This window comes from Somniosus microcephalus, chromosome 2 (genome assembly GCF_052327205.1).
Source record: "Somniosus microcephalus isolate GS21.2 chromosome 2, FLI_Smic_1.0, whole genome shotgun sequence".
NCBI classification, from domain to species: domain Eukaryota; kingdom Metazoa; phylum Chordata; class Chondrichthyes; order Squaliformes; family Somniosidae; genus Somniosus; species Somniosus microcephalus.
Genome location: NC_140988.1, coordinates 301,616,272 through 301,639,542, shown reverse-complemented (window position 1 = coordinate 301,639,542; position 23,271 = coordinate 301,616,272). Strand labels below are relative to the sequence as shown.

The window sequence follows — 23,271 nt, the reverse complement described above, 5'->3', positions numbered from 1 at the left end:
CTATTCCAGTCCCCTCCCCTCCCCACCCCTATTCCAGTCCCCACCCCTATTCCAGCCCCCTCCCCTCCCCACCCCTATTCCAGTCCCCTCCCCACCCCTATTCCAGTCCCCTCCCCACCCCTATTCCAGTCCCCTCCCCACCCTATTCCAGTCCCCTCCCCACCCCACCCCTATTCCAGTCCCCTCCCCACCCCACCCCCTATTCCAGTCCCCTCCCCACCCCTATTCCAGTCCCCTCCCCTCTTCCAGTCCCCTCCCCTCCCCTATTCCAATCCCCTCCCCTCCCCACCCCCTATTCCAATCCCCTCCCCTCCCCACCCCTATTCCAGTCCCCTCCCCACCCCTATTCCAGTCCCCTCCCCACCCCTATTCCAGTCCCCTCCCCACCCCACCCCTATTCCAGTCCCCTCCCCACCCCACCCCTATTCCAGTCCCCTCCCCTCCCCACCCCTATTCCAGTCCCTCCCCACCCCACCCCTATTCCAGTCCCCTCCCCACCCCACCCCTATTCCAGTCCCCTCCCCACCCCACCCCTATTCCAGTCCCCTCCCCACCCCACCCCTATTCCAGTCCCCTCCCCTCCCCACCCCTATTCCAGTCCCCTCCCCACCCCACCCCTATTCCAGTCCCCTCCCCACCCCCCCCTATTCCAGTCCCCTCCCCACCCCACCCCTATTCCAGTCCCCACCCCACCCCTATTCCAGCTCCCTCCCCCCGCGGCCTCCGGCAGCAGCTTCGGGGATCGGCGGCGTCTGCCACATCCCACTGTGACGTCACGCGGGCCGACTCGCCGCCTCCGCCGCCATATTAGTAGAAAGTAACCCATTTTCAGGCTTCTCGGCTCCCCCGGAGTTTTCACCCACACACCCCCGTCGTTGAGCGAAAACAACCGCTCTCCTCCGTGTTAAATTTATGAAGCCTCACTGCTGACAAGAGAGAAGCAGCAGCAGTAGCCGCCCCGACCCTCCTCGAGCCATGTCGACTCTGACCCAGAGGAGCTCCGGCCTCGTCCAGAGGAAAACCGACGCTTCCAGGAACGCGGAAAAAATCTCCGACGACGACGAGGACCGGAGGGATGAGCAGGACGAGGAAGACGAGAAATGCGACTCCAAAGAAACTCGCCTGACTCTGATGGAGGAGGTCCTCCTCTTGGGCTGAAGGACCGGGAGGTCTGATTTGTTTTATTGGGTTTCCGTTAGATGCAACAACATTTATGTTTTTTTTTAAGTACGCGGTCTGATTGATATAAAAGTGTAGGCCTCCAGTATTGTATTAGTCAACCTAACCTCATTAAACGGAAGGACTTCAGGGCAGAGGCGGGTTTTTAGAGATGATTGACGTACTTGTTGACCAATGGTAAAGGAAACAGCTGTTCAAAAAGAGTGTGGGATGGAATCGGTCCAATAGGACTGAAAGGAGGGTGGGTTTTCCGCGCATCAAGTGCGGTTGGTTGTAAAAGTACACAATGCCCCCCACTTTAACTCAACACCAGCTCACTTCCAGTTGCAAGCTGCCTTTGAAGGCTTGGTGTTGGTGATAGGAATAATAATGCAACAAATATACTTGCTGTAGCTGGCCTTGTGGAGTCGTTAAATGGACAGACCGTGCCATTTTTTTTGGCGGGGCACTGATCTGGATATGAGATAAAAAGAAAGAACTGCAAATCTGAAATTAAAACAAAAAATTCATGACCACCAACTGCTGAAAACATGAGGGGTTAATGTTTTGGGTAGAGACCGTGTGAACAAAGCTAACATAAAGGGTCTTTTCATGAAACATTAGCCTAACTTTTTTTTCTTTTCAGATACTGATGGACCTGCTGTGCACTTCCAGTATGTTAATTATTTAATGCCTGCTATTTTAGAAATGTCTGAAGTTTGGTGCCAAGGAAGGGATGCATAATAATTACTAAAATATATACTTAGTCTAACAGCTTTGTTGCTGAAATCTTAATGTTTGTAGAGTTTGCCTTTACATTTATTTTGTAAAAACTCTGAACCTTGATAACAGGAGTTTAAAATACTTCTGACAGTTGGGCTTCTGGATTTGCTAAACGTGTCTGTATGGCTTGCCATTACTTTAAAAATGCTTGTGAAGCCTGTTGGTATTGTATTTTTAAGTAAAAGTATAGTAGAATTTTTTAGGCCAGGATGCTTATTTGTTATAAACGGAATTTTCAGAATAGTCCTGATCTAAATCCAAAAGCACATCGAGACTTTTCAAATTTTCCATGCACAGTATAAAAAGTGTGCTTATTGATTTTTCCATTAAAAAATAATGTTTTTTGCCCCTTGATTTGTGGTTGCAGTACTTCAATAAAGGACATGCTCATAGCAAATTTTGCATATGGAGATGTTTGATTTAAATGGTATTTATATTTTTCTCCATTTTTTGAGTACCTTGCAGATCTTTCATGTACAAATTTAGAAAACCTCATCTGCAAGTTCTTTACTCTTGAGTTTTGGGGGCAAACTAATGTAGGTTTGCGGTTACTTGAAACCAGTTGTTGCTGCAAAACTGAGCTGCGCTTGAACTGTTAAAATAGGAATTAAATTAACTGGTTCAGGCAATTTTGTGTGTTGTAGCAATGATTCAATGTTTGTTGTGTATTTGGTCAAGTACATCTTTAATGAAGATTCAGGTTGTCTTCCATTAGAAGTGTATCTCACATTTAGGTGTTTGAACTGTTAAAGGGAAGGTTCACATTTCCCATTTTTACTCTTGTGCAGAGAGTACTGCAGATTGGAAGGTATTGTCTTTTATATTAAACTAAGCTCCCCGGATGCAAATTATCCCATGGCAGTATTTTTTTTTTTTTTTTTTTAAGAGGAGCAAGGAGTTTTTCTGTTGTCTTGGCCAACATTCTTCTCTCAACCAACACTACCAAAAACAGGTGATTTGTTCTTTTTCTGGGACCTTGCTGTATGCAAACTGACTTCTGTGACTACTTCAAAAGTAATTGGACTTGACTTGTCTGCAGCCTTTGACACGGTTGATCACTCCATCCTTCTCCAATATCTCTCCACTGTGGTCCAGCTGGGTAGGACTGCACTCACCTGGTTCCATTCTTATCTTTCTATTCGTAGCCAGAGAATCACCTGCAATGGCTTCTCTTCTCGCTCCCGCATCGTTGCCTCTGGTGTCCCGCAAGGATCTATCCTTGGCCCCCTCCTATTTCTCATCTACATGTTGCCCCTTGGTGACATCATCCGAAAACACAGCGTCAGTTTCCACATGTACGCCTTCTGTTGCCTTGGCCTTAAGATCTTGGAATTCCTTCCCTAAACCTCTCTACCTCTCTTTCCTCCTTTAGACGCTCCTTGGTGCAAGGGAGAGGGATTTAAATTCTTGAGGCATTGGAACCAGTTCTTGGGGAGGAGTGACCTGTACCAAGGGGACGGTCTACACCTGAACTGTGAGGGAGCCGATGTCCTCGGGGTAATATTTTCTAGGGCGGTTCGGGAGGATTTAAACTAATTTGGCAGGGGGATGGGAACCTAGGTAGTGGAAAAGAGGGAAGTCATATGAAGTCAGAAATAGATGGTAGAAAGGTGAGAAGCAATAAGCAAAGGAGAGAAACACAAAGGGCCAAACTAATTCATAATGAGAGTGTGAAAAAAGCAAGCCTGAAGGCTTTGTATCTTAATGCTAGAAGCATTAGGAACAAGGTGGATGAATTAGTTGTGGAAATAGAGGTAAACAAGTATGATTTGATTGGGATTACAGAAACGTGGCTGCAGGGTGGGCAAGGCTGGGAACTTAACATCCAGGGATATACAATATTTAGGAAGGATCGGCAAAAAGGTAGGGGAGGTGGGGTAGCATTGCTGGTAAAGGAGGGGATTAATGCAATGGAAAGGAAGGATATTAACTCGGATGAAACGGAATCTGTATGGGTAGAAATGAGAAATAGCAAGGGGAGGAAAACGTTAGTGGGTGTGATATATAGGCCTCCAAATAGTAATATGGAGGTGAGGGAAGGCATAAAAAGGGAAATTAGAGAAGCGTGCGATAAGAGCACAGCTGTCATCATGGGTGACTTTAATTTACATATTGATTGGACTACCCAAATTAGTAAAAATTCTGAGGAGGAGGAATTCCTGGAATGTTTTCGGGACGGTTATCTGGACCAATATGTCGAGGAGCCGACTCGAGATCAGGCCATTTTAGACTGGGTATTGTGCAATGAGAAGGGACTTATCAGCAATCTTCTTGTACGAGGCCCCTTGGGTCAGAGCGATCATAATATGATCGAGCTCTCAGTCGAGATGGAGAGTGAGGAAATTGAATCAGAGACTAAGGTCCAGAACTTAAATAAAGGGAATTACGAGGGTATGAGACGGGAATTGGGTAAGATTGATTGGGTGGTGTTTCTGGGGGGATTGACAGTGGATAGACAATGGCAAGCATTCAAAGATAGAATGGAAGAATTCCAGAACATGTTTATACCGGTTTGGCATAAAAATAAACCTAAAAAGGTGACTCAACCGTGGATAACGAGGGAAATTAGGGACAGCATAAAATCAAAAAAAAGGGCATATCAACTTGTTGAAACGGATTTTTTTGGTCCTCAATCTGGTTCAGTACAAACACTGAGTCGGAATACTGGTTTAGTTCAACAGTTGTTTTATTCTGTTGTCCCGGGAGACTTACTCTGATACAGCACAGTTCTGACTCCAGCAGAGTCTCGACAGGTTCCACCAGAGCAAGCAATCTTTCATACTGTGGGTCACATTATTATACTTTACTTTTGAAAAGACATTAACACATCTTACAGTCTGCACCAATCCCGAGCTGGGCACGTACACATTTAAATTGATTTCCTGGCCTGGCAGTTTGAAATAAAGAAGTCACATTTCATTGAATGGTTTATAGTTTAGGAAATATGCGGGTAATGGTTTCACGATCACCTAATCAGTATGGTAATGCGTTTTCAATAATGGTAATGTGTTTTCTGATCGCCTATTGTCTGTATATCCTCTGCACTCCGCCCTACACTGTTTCCACCAGCAAGGTGTGACATCGTGGGTGCCAGCCATATTAGCAGCCACAGATCAGTTTAGCTTTTCCCGAGTTAACATGATCATCTCTTACAATATGCAAGTGACTCAGCGATGTCGACATTGCACCACCATTTTAGGCTAACAGGGTCCTCCATTTTAGGTTGGCAGGGTCCTTGGCCATGCGGAGCGAGTTGTTACCTTATTTTTGCATTCTATATTCTCATTCCCCCCTTTTATCATTCCATGATAACCATCTAAGGTACCCTGTGATTCTGGGCTTCATCCTACTGGTTCATCTCTACTTTATTGAGTCTATTATACTCCTCCTCCATTAATTCCTTCTCGACTTGCTCCTTTAACATCTCACTCGCTTCACCCTCTATACTTGGTAGTTCAATTTCCTCTGATGCTGATTTCCTTTGTACCAATTGACTTGGAATTACAGTTGCTCCTAATCTATTGCAGCCACACTTAATCAGCGTGAAAACTAGAAAAATGCACATAATAACGGCAAGTACCACCACCAGCCCATGTAGCAGAGTCTGTCCCATTGATCCTAGCCATCCTCCACTGATCCAATCAAACCAGCCATCCCCCGGCTTAGGTTTCTTATACTGGCTTACTGCATCCCGGATATGTTTGACAATGTTGGTTATGTTTTCCGAACTATCAGGGATATAAGTACAGCACTCACTTCCTATCAAGGCACAGGTTCCTCCTTTTGCAGCAAGGAGGTAATCTAAGGCCATTCGATTCTGGAGGGTAACTGTTCTAATGGCTACCATTTCGGCACTCATGTTTGCTAGAGCTTCCTCAGTGTCATTGGCAACTATCTCTAGTAGCCTTGCCAAATTCCTTGTTTCATCCATCAAATTCATTATTCCATAGGGAGGGTTTATTATGCCAAAAAATCTTTGAAAAGCTCCTAGCTCTCTTTTAGTCCTGTATTTCTTAAATTCGTGGTGTTCCCCAATCTTATTCAAGTGGTGAATGTATGGTACTACATATCCCAAATAGCAGGACCCAGTCCAATTTCGTGGAAGCCATGGGTATGCCTTATGTCCGCAAATAAAATAGGTCCCGCAGTTAGGTTCATATTCGTTGTAAATGTGGAAAAGCCAGACTCGCCGTTACTCCTTGTGCTTTCGTTCCATTTCCCCCCACTAGTGAGGTTTGTTAAACCAGTTGTGTTAAACCACCAAACCTCTAAGGGTGAACCTTGTTTGAGGATTGTCCAATTATGTTTACAATGACTGTTTCCGGCTTCCAGATTCCCCTCTTCTCCCTTGCTTACATTCCTTATCCAACATATCGCCCCAACGGGTCTTCCTACCCCAGTTGTGTTTGTGAGGATAAGGTACGGTGGCTTTTTGCTTGTATTATGCATGGGTTTGTACCATCCTTCAAACATGTTTAAGGGATATCCGGCACTCCTGAACTGTACTCTTTGTTCCTCCCGGTTTCTGCTCTGGGTGTCCTTACCATTAGTACTACTGCTCGTATTGTTTCTACTAACTACCCACTCAGCCATTTGAATTATATTCAATGGTATGGGTCTAAGAGGGATTCCCCCTCTGGAGTGGATTGGTATATGGCTACAGACCCAACAGTTTGTTAAGTTACAGCTTTTGGCGTATTCATAGGACATGTACAAAAAGGTGTTGATATGTAATTCCCTCTTTCTCCTAACTTCCCTTTTCTTTCTAAACCCTAAGCATCTCGGTGGATCCCTTTCCTGCAACCATGGTTCTTTAACTAATGCCTCTCTGTAACATCCTCCATTATACATCATCCATGATTCCTTTCCCTTTTCTTTGTTGGTCCTACAAGTACATTTTTGGTGCCAGCATGGCAAACCCCATCTGTTTCTATTGTCCAAATGTACTTCCCGATGTTCCTGTTTTAATAGTCCATTACAGAATTCCCATTTAGTCACGGTCCAGGATCCGAAAGCTTTAAGATTCTTGTCTTTGTACTGGAGAATATCTCTTCGGCACAGGTGGACGGTTTTTCCAGGTGTGATTTTCTTGCATTTCTTCAGTTGATTGAACGCCCCGCCCACGAGCAGGATAACGCTCAGAAGCAGTAATAAGGTCCTCATCTTGATCCTCCGTGATCAATCAATGCGACTTATTAGTTATTAATCTGGAAAACAAACTGCTTACACAAGATCCAAAGTTAAAAACTTAAAGCTAAAATTTTAAAAATTAAAAATTAAAAATCGTATAATAAGTATAATAAAAGTAGGATTTTGGCAGGCCAAAACAATCCAAACACAACACCAGACCTCGTAAAACTGCAGTCACCTTTATCAAGGCCGAGCATGAGTTCTGTAGTCTCTTATCAATTAAAATAAAACTAATGATTGTTCGTAAAATCTACTCTATACTGTACTGAAATCTACTGATTATCTCCCCCCCTTTTGATTGGTTTCTCCAATCAATTTACAATGGTGGAAGTGCACCCATGCGCTTCTTCCCTCGACCTTAGCTGCAGTCGGGGTTGTTAGTAAGACCTGATATGGACCTTCCCACCTTGGATCTAGACTTTTACGAGTCCAGTTCTTAACCATCACATACGAACCTGGTTCAATTTTTAGAGAACCAGATAAGTCAGGAAGTTCACCATATGCAGCACGGACTTGTGAATGCAGCCCACGCAAAACCTTAGTAAGAGCCAAGACATAGGTCGTCATTTCTTCAGTCATATGGTGAAAATGCACCGTTGTAGCAGCATTTTGGTTCCAGGGAGTCTTGAGTGGTTTACCATAGATAATCTCAGCAGGGGTAAGTCGTGCTTTACCCGCGGGTGTGGTGTGGATCTGAAAGAGAGCCACAGGAAGCAATTTCAACCAGGTTAAGCCGGTTTCGGCTACCAGTTTAGCAAGTTTGTTCTTCAGAGTCTGATTGGTTCTTTCGACAAGTCCTGCAGCCTGTGGTCGATAAGCACAATGCAATTGCTGATGAATGTTCAACTGGCTACAAAGTTCCTTGTTCACTTCGGCAGTGAAGTGAGGACCGTTGTCAGAACTTAACCGAGTTGGAATACCATACCGAGGTATGATCTCTCTCAGCAATACCTTAACAACAGTAGAGGCTTTATTGTCTGTGGTTGGATATGCCTCGATCCATTTACTAAATACATCTACAATGACAAGTACGTATTTGTAACACTGACATCTTTCCAACTCAATGTAGTCCATTTGCAGGGTCTCAAAGGGACCCTCCGGTAAAGGGGTTTTTCCCCATTCGCAAGACACTCCCTTTCCAGGGTTGTGTTGTTGACAAGTCAGGCATCGATCGCTAATGTTCTGTGCTATTGCTTGAAGCCTTGGATGCCACCAAGTACTTAGAAGCACATCACTCACTGCCCTGGCACCACAATGAGTTGCAAAGTGTACACATTCAATAACCCAAACAGCTAGCTCATCAGACATGCAAGCCTGTTCCGCGGGAGTAGTCCAGAGTTTTGATAAAGGGTTATATACACATCCCAATTCTCCCCACAAATGCTTATCACTATCAGGAGCGTCCTCCTGCAACTTAATCACCTCTTGGATGGTTGGCATTAGTTTTTCCGAGGTAGACTGATTCTTGTTGGAATTTTTAGTCTGCCTCATAATTCGGGGCACAATCATTTGGTGACTCCTAGAAGCAATTTTGGCCGCCTCATCAGCGCGGCGGTTTCCTATATCTACCGGGTTTTGGCCAGTGGTATGGGCAGAGCATTTAATCACAGCTATCTGTTTGGGGAGTAAAAGGGCTTGCAGGAGGTCTGAAACTAACTGACGGTGTGAGATCGGACTGCCCAAGGAGGTTAGAAATCCTCTATTTTTCCACAATTGTCCAAAGTCGTGAACTACTCCAAAGGCATATCTAGAGTCTGTATATACATTGATTCGTAATCCTTCTCCCAAAGTACAAGCTCGTATGAGTGCAAACAGTTCGGCTTGCTGGGCAGAAAAAGGGGATTCAAAGGCTGCTGATTCTAAGGTGACACCTTCCTGATTTACAATTGCATAACCAGAAATTCGTTTTCCCATGTCATCAATTGAAGAACTGCCATCCGTATACATGGTAATACCGGGATCCGTAATAGGAGTGTCAAACAAATCAGGTCGGACTGAGGTATCATCCTTAATGAGGTGTAAGCAATCATGGCTTGGTTCGTCACTCTCGGAAGGCGGGTTTGCAATGAAACTGGCAGGGTTGATAGTGCTACAGTGTTTAAATGTAAGCCTAGGATTGTTCAGTAAGTATATTTCATACTTATTTTGCCTGGCGGTAGTCAGGTGTTGGGTCTGCAATTGCCCCAGTAACGCAGTGACTGAGTGACAGCTATACACAGTAATATCCTGCTGAAGTGTCATGTTAGCGGCTGACTGTAGACTGTTGTAGACGGCTGTAAGGATCTGGGTGCAATAGGGATGTCCTAAAGCTACCGGATCCATTTTTGATGAATAATAAGCTACCGGTCGATGCTTATCTCCATGCTTCTGGGTCAGGACTGCTGTTGAGCAATCGTTTATTACTGTGCAGTATAACTGGAATGGTCTATCGTACAGGGGTCGTCCCAGGGCTGGTGCTTGGACCAGATCCTGTTTTAATTCCTCAAATGCCTGCTGTGCCTCTAGTTCCAGCTCAAACTCTCCCTCTTTAGCCGTGTAGGGAGTCAGATGTTTGGTTAATACTGCAATATTAGGTATCCACTGTCGACAATAATTAACCATTCCCAGCCACTGTCTGACTTGTTTGGCCGTTTTAGGGGCTGGTGTCTCGCATATTGGCTGTATTCTACTGGTTTCCAGACTGCGGTTCTCTGCTGATAACATAACTCCAAGAAATTTAACTGTCTTCTTAGCCACTAGTACTTTAGCTGGAGATACCACATATCCCAATTCTGAGAGATAGTTCAACAACTGAATAGTGTCCTCTCTGTTACTTAGCTCATCAGGGCTGGCAATGAGAAGGTCATCCACATACTGGATCAGATTAGAGCCACGATTTAATGTCAGTGTCTGTAATTGCTGTTGAAGGCACCGCGAAAACAGGGTGGGTGAATTCACAAAGCCCTGGGGTAATCGAGTCCACGTATACTGCTGGCCATTGTACGTGAAGGCAAAAAGGTATTGGCTAGTAGCGGCCAGTGGCAGGGAGAAAAAGGCATGCTGGAGGTCGACTACCGCAAAAACTTTAGCATCAGCAGGTATCGAGGCCAAGATGTGTGCTGGATTAGGTACCAGTGCATGAAGTGGCTGAACAATTGCATTTATTGTTCGTAAATCCTGCACTAGGCGATACTGGTCAGGCTTACCAGTTTTCGGAACAGCTAGGATGGGTGTATTACAACTGGATTGGCATGTTACCAAAATCCCCTGCTCCAACAATCCCTTAATGAGTCTATCTATACTCGGAATAGCTTGCTGCTTCAAAGGGTATTGTCGTACCGTTGGCAAGGTCACATTTTCCTTCACTGGGATCTCAATGGGTTGTATGCCGGTTAGACCTACATGCGTTGGGTCTTCGGCCCATACCTGGGGATTCACATACTCCAGTATATCTTTCCCTACATGACGGTGCACCACTGTCAGGCTAGGCTCAGGGTTTTGGTAAAATTGGACCATCAGACCTCCGGGTAACTGTTGCGGCTGGTGGCATTCAGGGTTTGCCTGATCGATCGCTCGTTTTACCATGGGCCCCAAATCTTTGGCGTGGAAAGACTGGTTAACTTCCCGCGTGATATGAGGGGCCACTGTCGAAGGCTGCTTCCACAAGTGTAAGGGGACCTGCACAAACTCTGCTTTTCCCTCAGGTCCAGTTACTACAGCCTTGAGGTAGATTGTCCATTCCGTACCTTCCAGATTTTTAAAATACTCCTCAAGGGTCCTATCCTTTCCACTTCGATCATATGCCAGTGTCACATGATAGGAGGATGCATTGAGGTCGAGTGACCACCATTGAGGTGTAGTCGAAACATAACATTGCCTTTTATTTGCCCAATGTCCGATTGCTATTCCTTCATCACCACAATCAAGTTTGAGTTGGAATGCACATAGTAAGTCTCTGGCCATTAAATTGCAGTCCAAGCCGGTAGTGATTACAAATTGGTGGGTTGCAGATTGATTTTTGTAGGTCACCTGAACTGGTTCTGACATAGCATACTTGGTCCTTTGACCTTGGAAGCCTGATAATTCCTGGGTCTTGTTGGATCGGGGAAGTTTAAGGTCCGATTGGACAGAGGACATGGCGGCTCCAGTGTCTACTAAAAAGGGGTACCATTGATCCTGGATTTGCAACATTAATAAGGGTTCTCGGTCCGAATGTAAAGTGCTGACCACTAGATTAGCTAGTCAATTCTGTGGGAATGGATTGTTCTGGGAGAAATTGGTATATCCTCCCCTGCCTCTAGGTCCTCCTCCGTTTCTTCTCCATCCTCCCCTGCCTCTCCTAGGTGGGTCTCCAGAGGCTAAGGATGGGCAGTCTCTGACCCAATGTCCATCCTTTCCACAGTTATAACACTGCCCTTGTCTTTGACCTTGGTATCCCCGTCCTTGTCCTCTACCCCTTCCTCTACCTCCGTAATTCTGTTGTGGAGTGGCGTAGGGTTGGCCGTATGCAGTAGCATTGAAGCCGTTTGGATGAGGGTAATATCCATAATTCTGAGAGTCTACCCCTCCAGGGTTACAGTATTGAGGTTCCATCTGATACCCTGTTTTGTCTATCGTGTGTGGTTGAATTGGGACTTCCTTCACGACATATTCTGTTTTTACTGTCTTCTGGGGTTGGTTCTCCGAACCTTTACTCTCTTGCCAATGATACTTTACGGCTCTAGCCATTTGAGTTGGAGTATTTTCTGCCCAGTTCATATTATTGGTTTTAACGGCTGTCGCCACAGCAGCCGGGAGACAGTTCATCAGAATGGCGCAGAATTGGGGTGAATTGGCTCCTGCTTGGTAATTGGTGTCCCCTGACTGTCCCTGATAAACCTCACAGAATCTTTCCAAAAATTCCTCAGGTCCCTCATCTTTCTTTGGCTTAGTATCTAGGACATTAGATATATTGATAGGTTTTTGGAGTGTAGCATTGAGTGCTGCAAACATGCGTCGCTCCCTATCAGCTGTGAGGGCGTGGACGGCCTCTAAAGCGGCATGATTAGGGTGAGTCAGGCGTTCCAAAAATCTAGTGTGTTCGGAAGGAGTTAAAACTTGTTGAATCAAAGCCCATAGATCTCGGGAGTCTGCATTGTACACCTGTATCGTGGTTCGAAGAAAGTCCACAAACCTAGCCGGCGCCTTTTTCCTGTCTGGCATACCGGTTAGGATAGCCATTATCTCATTAGGTTTCCAAGGGAAAAATACATCTATGGTGGGGTTGGCTGCGGCAGCCGCTGCATTCGGGTTTGGCATTGTTCTTACCGGCAGATTTCTGGGCGTTCATTTTGGTTTAGTAAGGCTAATTTCGGGTTCTGAGTCGGAACTGTTTAAGGGTGAAAGGTTGTCTTCAGAATCAGTAAGGTCACTACATGAGTCAGTGTCATCTGCTTTTGCTGGTTTATGTTGTACTAATTGTCTGGGTCTACGTTTCTTCTTCTGCCAATTCAGACTAGGGGTATTCCCCGGTTTCACGTCTTTCTTGGGATTTGTTGGATCTTTCGATCGGGTTCGACAAGCAACAGGGTCTATATAAACATCAGAAATCGGCGTGATTGGGGAGTGACTTGGGACAGTAAGGGAGGGTGTCGGTGGACTGGTAACGGACGTAATAGGGATCAAGCCAGTCTGATTTGTAAGAGGTTGGTCGGGATAAATGTTATTATATTGGGGTGGCTGAGGAGGTGGCGCGGTAGGAGTTCTAATTGTCCAATTGTTTAAGTCCTCATCTGTTCCGTCTCCCTCTTTCAACCTAAGGCCAACCATTGAACTACGTAGTTCATTTTTATCCTTTTTATCTGGCGCCATTTCAGATTTAGACCTTTTCTCATGTGCACATTCTTTCTTAAGTATTTCAATGGGTTTAGGATTCCCTCCTTCAGTTAGCTTTATTCCTAACTTAACAGCGTTCTCTTGCCAGCTGGCTAATAGGGAACTGTCTTTAATTTCTTGGCAGTACTGTCGCCAGAGTCCAATTAGTTTCTTAGTCTTACTTCCCATATTCTTTTTCCAAATCACTTCTTGAGCTTGTTTAACCGTTTCTAAGCTTTTGGGACCCCCTAGTGGCCATTGTTCGCTGCCTAACTTTTTATTTAAACCCCCTGAGAGTTGTCTCAATTGTTGGGCTTTGTCCGGGTATTTGTCACATAAGGTTTGTAAGGCACTGCCCTCATCACTTGTGGTATCTAGGTAATTACCCATGGTTCTCTTACACTAAGGGTTCTTTTTCAGGATTCGAGTTACTTTTTGCACGTGTCTTATATATTTCACGGATACCGGCACACAAAATGAAACGCAACACTACAATACTTACAATACTTAGACTTAACAAAAACACAGTACAACACTTAGACTTAACAAAAACACAGTGAGTCGTCTATAGTCAAATAGTAATTTTAGCCTCTGTCACCGCCTGGTACAGGTATTCTTAGCCTAATTATTCAAATCGTAAATTTAGCCTCTGTCACCGCCTGGTACAGGTATTCTTAGCCTAATTATTCAAATCGTAAATTTAGCCTCTGTCACCGCCTGGTACAGGTATTCTTAGCCTCTGTCACCACCTGGTACAGGTATTCTTAGCCTAATTATTCTACTTATACGACCCTTATCTTGCACTCCCCGAGTACAAGTTGCTATAGCTCTAGAGTCCCCGACTCTCTTTTTACTTTCTTTCAAGTATTCCTTTTCTCTTTCTTTAAAATCACTTATCTACTTTTTAGTCCAATCGGAGCCTGAGCGGGCCAAGTGAAATACGAGGCCGGCGCTTTACCCGACTTGGATACTTATTTCCTAAGTTTACACAGTATTCGCCAGATTGACCCAGATCTCGTCGGGACACCACACAAGAATTAGCGAGTGGCAAAACTTTTATCGGACTTACGGATCAGAGGAAAACCGAAGTGGTAAATTTAAACATACTCACTCCGGGGGCCCATTTCCTCCTCTCACGTCCAAAACTAGTTCGGCTCTTAATTTCGCGAATTCTCGGTGATCGTCCGTTGAGATCCCACTTCTGACACCAAATGTTGAAACGGATTTTTTTGGTCCTCAATCTGGTTCAGTACAAACACTGAGTCGGAATACTGGTTTAGTTCAACAGTTGTTTTATTCTGTTGTCCCGGGAGACTTACTCTGATACAGCACAGTTCTGACTCCAGCAGAGTCTCGACAGGTTCCACCAGAGCAAGCAATCTTTCATACTGTGGGTCACATTATTATACTTTACTTTTGAAAAGACATTAACACATCTTACAGTCTGCACCAATCCCGAGCTGGGCACGTACACATTTAAATTGATTTCCTGGCCTGGCAGTTTGAAATAAAGAAGTCACATTTCATTGAATGGTTTATAGTTTAGGAAATATGCGGGTAATGGTTTCACGATCACCTAATCAGTATGGTAATGCGTTTTCAATAATGGTAATGTGTTTTCTGATCGCCTATTGTCTGTATATCCTCTGCACTCCGCCCTACACTGTTTCCACCAGCAAGGTGTGACATCGTGGGTGCCAGCCATATTAGCAGCCACAGATCAGTTTAGCTTTTCCCGAGTTAACATGATCATCTCTTACAATATGCAAGTGACTCAGCGATGTCGACATTGCACCACCATTTTAGGCTAACAGGGTCCTCCATTTTAGGTTGGCAGGGTCCTTGGCCATGCGGAGCGAGTTGTTACCTTATTTTTGCATTCTATATTCTCAAACTGGCAAAAAAAAGCACCAGACCGGAAGATTGGGGGCAGTACAGGATACAGCAAAAGAGGACAAAGGGATTAATCAGGAAGGGGAAAATAGAATACGAAAGTAAACTTGCAGCAAACATAAAGACAGACTGCAAAAGCTTTTATCGGTATATCAGGAGGAAAAGACTGGTAAAATCCCAAGTCGGTCCCTTGCAGTCCGATTCGGGAGAATATATAATGGAGAATAAGGAAATGGCAGACCAATTAAACTCATACTTTGGTTCTGTATTCACAAAGGAGGACACAAATAACCTCCCAGGAATATCGGCAAACATAGGAACTAATGAGAGGGAGGAGCTGACAGAAATTAGTATCTCTAGGGATATGGTGTTGGGTAAGTTGAGGGGACTGAAGGCCGACAAATCCCCGGGGCCTGATAAACTACATCCTAGGGTACTTAAGGAGGTGGCCCTGGAGATAGCAGATGCTCTAAGGATCATCTTCCGGAACTCCATTGACTCGGGAACAGTACCCGTGGATTGGAGGGTAGCTAATGTTACCCCAATATTTAAAAAGGGGGGTAGAGAGAAAGCAGGGAATTATAGACCAGTAAGCCTTACATCGGTTGTGGGCAAAATGCTAGAGTCCATTATTAAGGATAAAATAGCGGAGCACTTGACAAATGGGGAAAGGATCGGACAGAGTCAACATGGATTTACAAAGGGTAAATCGTGTTTGACTAATCTGCTGGAATTTTTTGAGGAAGTAACTGGTAAAATAGATGGGGGAGAGCCAGTGGATGTGGTGTACCTTGACTTCCAGAAAGCCTTCGATAAGGTTCCACACAAAAGATTATCATGCAAAATTAAGGCTCATGGGATTGGGGGCAAAGTATTAACGTGGATAGAGAACTGGCTGGCGGATAGAAAACAGAGAGTTGGAATAAACGGCTCGTTTTCGGAGTGGCAGGCAGTGACCAGCGGGGTGCCGCAAGGATCTGTCCTGGGACCCCAGCTGTTCACAATATATATAAATGATCTGGATCAGGGAATTGGATGCAATATTTCCAAATTCGCTGACGACACTAAACTAGGAGGAGGGGTGGGCTCTGATGAGGATGTCAGGAGGCTACAGTGCGATTTGGACAGGTTGGGGGAATGGGCGGATACGTGGCAGATGCACTATAATGTGGATAAATGCGAGGTTATCCACTTTGGGGGTAAAAACAGGAGGGTAGATTATTATCTAAATGGCAATAGATTGGGAGATGGGGAAGTGCAGAGGGACCTGGGTGTTCTTGTGCACCAGTCACTGAAGGAGAGCATGCAGGTGCAACAGGCGATTAAGAGGGCAAATGGTATGTTGGCCTTCATATCAAGGGGGTTCGAGTATAGGAATAGGGATACCTTACTACAGCTGTACAAGGTGCTGGTGAGACCGCATCTGGAGTATTGTGTACAGTTTTGGTCGCCCCATCTGCGGAAGGATGTTCTTGCCATGGAAAGAGTGCAACGGCGATTCACCAGGCTGATACCTGGAATGGCGGGAATGACCTACGAAGAGAGATTAAATAGTTTGGGCTTGTACTCACTGGAGTTTAGAAGATTGAGAGGGGATCTCATCGAAACATATAAAATTATGGCAGGCCTGGACAGGCTGAATTCAGAGAGAATGTTTCCAATGGCAGGGGAGCACAGAACCAGGGGCCACAGTCTAAAAATAGCGGGCAAATCATTTAAAACAGAGATGAGGAAGAATTTCTTCACTCAAAGAGTGGTGAGCCTGTGGAATTCCCTGCCACAGAGGGCTGTGAAGGCTAATTCAATAAATATTTTCAAGAGAGAATTGGATATATTTCTGAAGGCTAAGGGGATTAAGGGTTACGGAGAAAAGGCGGGGACGGGGTACTGAACTGGTAAGATCAGCTATGATCTCAGACGAAGATCAGCCATGATCTCATTGAATGGCGGAGCAGGCTCGAAGGGCCGAATGGCCTACTCCTGTTCCTATCTCTATGTTTCTATGTTTCTATGTTTAAAACCAAGCTTTTGATCACCTGCCCTAATTTCTCCTTATGTGGCTAGGTGTCAAGTTTTTTATCTTTTAATACTCCTGTGAAGCGCCTTGGGACATTTTACTACATTAAAGGTGCTATATAAATAGTAGTTGTTGTTGTTGGATGTAATGTGCATTGGGACTTCCTGAGGATGTGATATGGTGCTATATATAAATACAAGTTTATTTGTTTCTTTATGGTTTCATCTGTGCAAAAGCTTTCATTTGTCGGTTCAGATCATTTATTAACTAATTACAATCTAGCAGAATATTATATTTATTATAATGCAGTTCAAATTTACCATTGTTAGAAATTTAAAAAAAAAAAGAAATACAGGAAACTTTGTGATATCCGGGACCGGCGTGTTGCCGATCTATCAAAACTGCCGGACATACAAAGTTAATGTTGAAGCATACGGAGGTTTTCATCTCCGTATCTGACAACAAACACTGTTGCTTAGCAACAGCTTCTAAAGAGTCGGCTGCAGCTGCAAGCGTCTCTAGCTGAAGCTGTTGCTATAGCTACAGACCTTGCAGTGGCTGACTGGGGGGGAAAAAAAGAACGAGATCTAAAAAAAACGGCTCCTGATTTTTGCCGTTAGATCGAGTATTCCGGACATACAACCTCCGGATAAACCAAAGTTTCCTGTACCTAGTCTAAAAAGTTGCAGTATATGTGTAACTAAAATAGCAATAATTTTATGATTTTAATAAAATGGGAACAGTTCATTATGTCCTACAGTGGTACAATAATGTTAACATTAATGCTGAATAAAACCTTAGTCTGTTTAGTCTGGGTTTATATAGTCAACATAGGATACACTGCAGTAACTTGCCAACACTTTGACAGCACCTCCCAAACTCATGACCTCCACTACCTAGAAGGACAAGGGCAGCAATTACATGGGATCAGCACCACCCCCAAGTCACACATGATCCTGATGCCGTTCCTTCTTCGTCGCTGGGTCAAAATCTTGGAACTCCCTACCTAACAGCATTGTGGGAGTACCTTCACCATACAGACTGCAGTGGTTCAAGAAGGTAACTCACCACCACTATCTGAAGGGCAATTAGAGATGGGCAATAAATGCTGACCATGCCAGCGATGCCCATGTCCTGAGTGAATTTTAAAAGAAGGCAATTGTGCTGCTGATAAATAAGATCAAAAATAAATTGATGCAACTGTTTTGCTAATATGGCCATGTTGGGTATTTGTAGTTGCTCTGATCCATTTTACAGGATTCACATTTTTCCCTTCCAACTAATTTTCTTGCTCCTGAGCTGAAGCCATTGATGCCTTGCTGGGGTAAAGTCTTGTCCGTGGTCACCCTCTGTTATTTTGTTCAAGTGACCATTTTTCATTTGTGAACATAGACTGCAAGTGTCAGGATATTTAACTGTCAGGTATTGAAGCTCCGCCTGATTCTGTCCTGATATGACATGACATCCAATGATGTATGTTTCCAGGAGGAGTCAGCCAGGTGTGTTTTCTTCTCCCTGCCCTACACCAACTGATTGCTGATGAATCAGCTGATCTAGCACAGTTCTTTGAATGAATCTGGCTTATAAGACACTGCTTTAAGCAAAGAATGGGCATAGAACATATGTAATTGGCAGTAATACTACAATTTTGCTACCCAAAGTTGCTGCAAACTAAACAAACAATATCATCTATTGCATGTTGAAGAATGATGGTCTTGCTTTGGTGCTGAAAGAAGTTAGTAAATAGGAAAATTGTTTGGTAGTATTGCAGAACAGTTGTAATGAATGTGCTGAAACATTTGGATTGTTCCAGCTTCAATATTGTACTTGTAGAGTAAGTCAAAGGCAGAGCCATGAAGCTGAGCCAAACATATGTCCCCATCTCTGTTTTTAGTGTAGCAGCTGCACATGAGTGCTTCCATGGAAACTGCTCCTTCAAACCAGTCTTGGAATGTTAAATACAAAAAAAAATGAGTGTGGGTGTACTGTTGAGATTTTGTTCAATCGTTTTCTTGTATAGACTTTCCTTGTTTTGTGAATAAGACTGAATTGAAAACTTACTGTGAAGTAAAATATGTTGAGATTTGGGATATTACCTGCAATTCTTACATGGTGAATTCCTGATTATAACCAAGTCACCTGGTACAATACAAGGAACAGATGGGGATGAGAGCCGGGGGTCATCCTGATTACTGATACATCTTGCAGGGCCAGTTACTGTACAGTGTTCCCAGTGGCTTGGAACAAATTCCCCGTTTTCGTCTTAGTGTGGAGTTCCCGAAAAGGAAGACAATTTTAAAAAGTTGTCTGAAAATGGAACAATAGTGTTGGTTTAAAAAAAAGTCCTACTTTTTTTTTAAAGAAAGCTGGTTATTGCACATCAAATAATGTACTATAAAGGCGGAAGCCAAATCCAAATGGTTTTACTTCACCCATTGTAATCAGTATCTCCCGATATACTATTTACATTTTAAAGTTTTTTGTTTTCAGAGTATTCATTTTGCAATTTTACTATAATCTACAGAAGCACGATGCTGAATAGAAAGCGCAATGTGAAAAAAGTGAATAAAGGGATTGAAGGTGGACAAATCCCCAGGGCCTGATAACATGCATCCTAGGGTACTGAAGGAGGTGGCCCTAGAGATAGCGGATGCACTAAGGATGATTTTTCAGAATTCATTAGACTCGGGAACAGTGCCGATGGATTGGAGGGTAGCTAACGTTACCCCACTATTCAAAAAGGGGGGTAGGGAAAAAGCAGGTAATTACAGACCTGTAAGCCTTACATCAGTTGTGGGCAAAATGCTGGAGTCCATCATTAAGGATGAAATAGCGGAGCACTTAGCAAATGGGGACAGGATAGGACAGAGTCAACATGGATTTACAAAGGGTAAATCGTGCTTGACTAATCTATTGGAATTTTTTGAGGGAGTAACTGGTAGAATAGATGGGGGAGAGCCAGTAGATGTGGTGTACCTGGACTTCCAAAAGGCCTTCGATAAGGTCCCACATAAAAGATTAGCATGGAAAATTGAGGCTCATGGGATAAAGGGGAAAGTTTTGGCGTGGATAGGGAACTGGCTGTCAGATAGAAAACAGAGAGTTGGAATAAACGGCTCATTTTCTGAATGGCAGGCAGTAACAAGTGGGGTACCACAGGGATCTGTCCTGGGCCCCCAGCTGTTCACAATTTACATTAATGACCTGGATCAGGGAGTCGGATGCAGCATTTCCAAATTTGCAGACGACACTAAACTAGGAGGTGGGGTGGGCTCAGAGGAAGAGACCAGGAAGCTCCAGAGCGATTTGGACAGACTGGGCGATTGGGCGGATAAATGGCAGATGCACTATAATGTGGACAAGTGCGAAGTTATCCACCTTGGGTGCAGGAACGGGAGGGCAAATTATTATTTAAATGGCAATAGATTGGGAGAGGGGGAAGTACAGAGAGACCTGGGTGTTCTTGTACACCAGTCACTGAAGGCGAGCATGCAGGTGCAACAGGCGGTCAAGAAGGCAAACGGTATGCTGGCCTTCATAGCAAAAGGGTTAGAATACAGGAACAGGGATACCTTGCTGCAGCTGTACAGGGCACTGGTGAGACCACACCTCGAGTACTGTGTACAGTTTTGGTCGCCTCATCTGAGGAAGGATGTTCTTGCCATGGAGGGGGTGCAGCGGCGATTCACCAGGCTGATACCAGGAATGGCGGGAATGACCTATGAGGAGAGACTATGTAGTTTAGGGATGTACACACTGGAGTTTAGAAGATTGAGAGGGGACCTCATAGAAGTGTATAAAATTCTGACAGGTCTAGACAGACTGGATGCAGAAGGAATGTTTCCCTTGGCGGGTGAAAACAGAACTAGAGGACATAATTTAAGGATAAGGGCTAAACCATTTAGGACAGAGATGAGGGGGAATTTCTTCACTCAGAGAGTGGTGAACCTGTGGAACTCATTGCCACAGAGGGCAGTGTACGCCAGCTCATTAAATATATTTAAGAGGGAATTAGATATATTTCTACGGGCAAAAGGGGTTAAGGGTTACGGAGAGAAGGCGGGGACGGGATACTGAATTAAAGGATCAGCCATGATCTCATTAAATGGCGGAGCAGGCACGAAGGGCCGAATGGCCTACTCCTGCTCCTATCTTCTATGTATCTATGTATCTATGTACATGGGACATGACTTTTTATATTCAATTGAGGTACAAAATGCTATAGGGTAAATGTAGTGTCCGTGTGTTGATAGAGACACTGGAGACAGGAGTTGGTTCATAGGTTTTTACTAAGCAAAGTCTGGGGGGGGTTCTAACGGATATAACACAATATACAGGCTTATATAGCCCGAGTGGCCATTACCGGCATTACAGCACACCTGGGGCTCTTAAAGGCATACACTACAATTCCTCCCCTTTTAGCTAACCAGTACATCATATTTTAAGTAATTATTAATTACATGTTAAGAAAAATAATATACACATTGCTGTAGTTAATTAATTATAAGTCAGTCTCTCAGGAGGCTTCCTGATTCGGTCCGGATAACGCCTCGGTGGTGTAGTAGTTTCTGGTGGTGTAGTAGGTTCTTTTGGAAAGGCTGATTCGGCTTGAATGCCAGTGTCGGGTTCATCGGGTTCCAGTATCACCGGATCGGAGGTAGATATGGGTATCTCTACTTCATCGTTAGACGTATAGAGTTGTGGTGTAGGTTGTCCCTTTTCGGATGACTCTATGATTTGGTCAGCATGGCGCCTTATTATGCTTTCTCCGATGTCCACGGTATACATCAGTGGTCCTAGTCGTGTGCAGATAGTTCCAGGCTGCCATTTCTCGGTACGGTAGTCCCGGGCCAAAACTTGTTGACCTATCTGGAAGTTTCTAGTTGGCCTTTCATTCATGCCTTGAAACTGCCGGTTCTCCACGTCCCTTCTGATGTTGGGCTTGACCAAATCCAGCCGGCATCTTAGGTTTCTATTGAAGAACATCATGGCGGGAGTTTGGTTGGTAACCATATGTGTTTCATTCCTGTATGCGAATAAGAAGTTATCCACCTTGTGCTGAAGTTTTGTGTCTTCATTACCCATGGCCTTTATGGCCTTCTTGAAGGTCTGGACAAACCTTTCAGCCAATCCATTGGTGGCGGGATGGTATGGGGCGGACTTGTAGTGCTTAACCCCATTGTTTTTTAAGAACTTCCTGAATTCTTCGGACACAAATTGCGGTCCATTATCAGAACAGATCTGTTCCGGCAGCCCATTCCTGGCAAATATGGTCCTTAATACTGTGATGGTTTTTTCCGTGGTGGTGGAGGACATCTTTATTACCTCCGGCCACTTGGAGTGTGCATCAACCGCGATTAAGAACATTGAGTCCATAAATGGACCAGCAAAGTCGATGTGTACTCTTTGCCAGGGAGCTGAGGGCCACTCCCGTGGATGTAGAGGGGCTTGTGGTGGAGCCCTGGACCTTCTGGCATCCTAGGCAGCTCTTGGTCATTCCTTCGATGTCTCCATCGATACCTGGCCACCATACAAACGCCCTGGCTAGGTTCTTCATTTTCACTCCACCCAGATGCCCCTCGTGAAGCTCCTTTAGCACTTTATCCTGGAGTTTGGGTGGAATCACCACTCTGGATCCACACAGCAAGGTTCCTCGGCATACTCTTCTTTGCGAGAATGCTGGCAACAGTGGTTCGCCATGTGCTGGCCATCCCTTCACTGTTAAATCGTAGACCCGTGAGAGAGTCGGGTCATTTCTCGTCTCCCTTTCAATGGCAGAATTTGTTACTAGTAGACATTCCACTGTGGTAGAGTGGAACATCTCCACTGGGTCTACTGTAGGTGCTTCTTCTACCGTTGGCAATGGTAGGCGCGATAAACCGTTAGCATTCCCATGCTGTTTTGATCCTTTGTATTCTATGTTGTATTGGTGTGCCCCTAGAAAAAGGGACCACCTCTGTAGCCTTTGCGCTGTCATAATGGGAACACCCTTTTTAGGGTTGAATATGAAGATGAGGGGTTGATGGTCAGTCAACAAGGTAAATTTTTGTCCGTGTAGGTAATGGTTGAATTTCTTCACTCCCCATACCAGGCTGAGTGCTTCCCTGTCGATTTGGGCATAGTTACGCTCAGCTGAGTTTAATGAGCGTGACGCAAAAGCTATCGGCCGTTCTGAGCCATCAGGGAATTTATGCGATAATACTGCTCCTATGCCGTAAGGGGATGCATCGCACGCCAGTCTGATTGGCAGTGATGGGTTGTAATGAGCCAAAACTTCTTTGGATGTGATTAAGTCTTTGCATTTATGGAAGGCACGTTTACAGTCTTCGTTCCATTTCCAAATTACTCCTGTTTGTAGCAGTTCATTAAGAGGGTGTAGAAGAGTTGATAAGTTCGGT

At 44.5% G+C, this 23,271-nt stretch overlaps 1 protein-coding gene across 1 annotated transcript in view; it reads left to right on the top strand.

The window, feature by feature from the left end:
* The first annotated feature begins 683 nt into the window (after positions 1–683).
* golph3a (golgi phosphoprotein 3a) overlaps positions 684–23,271 on the top strand; it is a 176,930-nt gene continuing 154,342 nt past the window's right edge. Inside the window, 2 exon segments of the mRNA XM_085973688.1 lie at positions 684–1,144; positions 1,147–1,169. Coding sequence (XP_085829814.1) covers positions 976–1,144; positions 1,147–1,169 — 192 coding nt within the window. The 5' untranslated portion in view covers positions 684–975.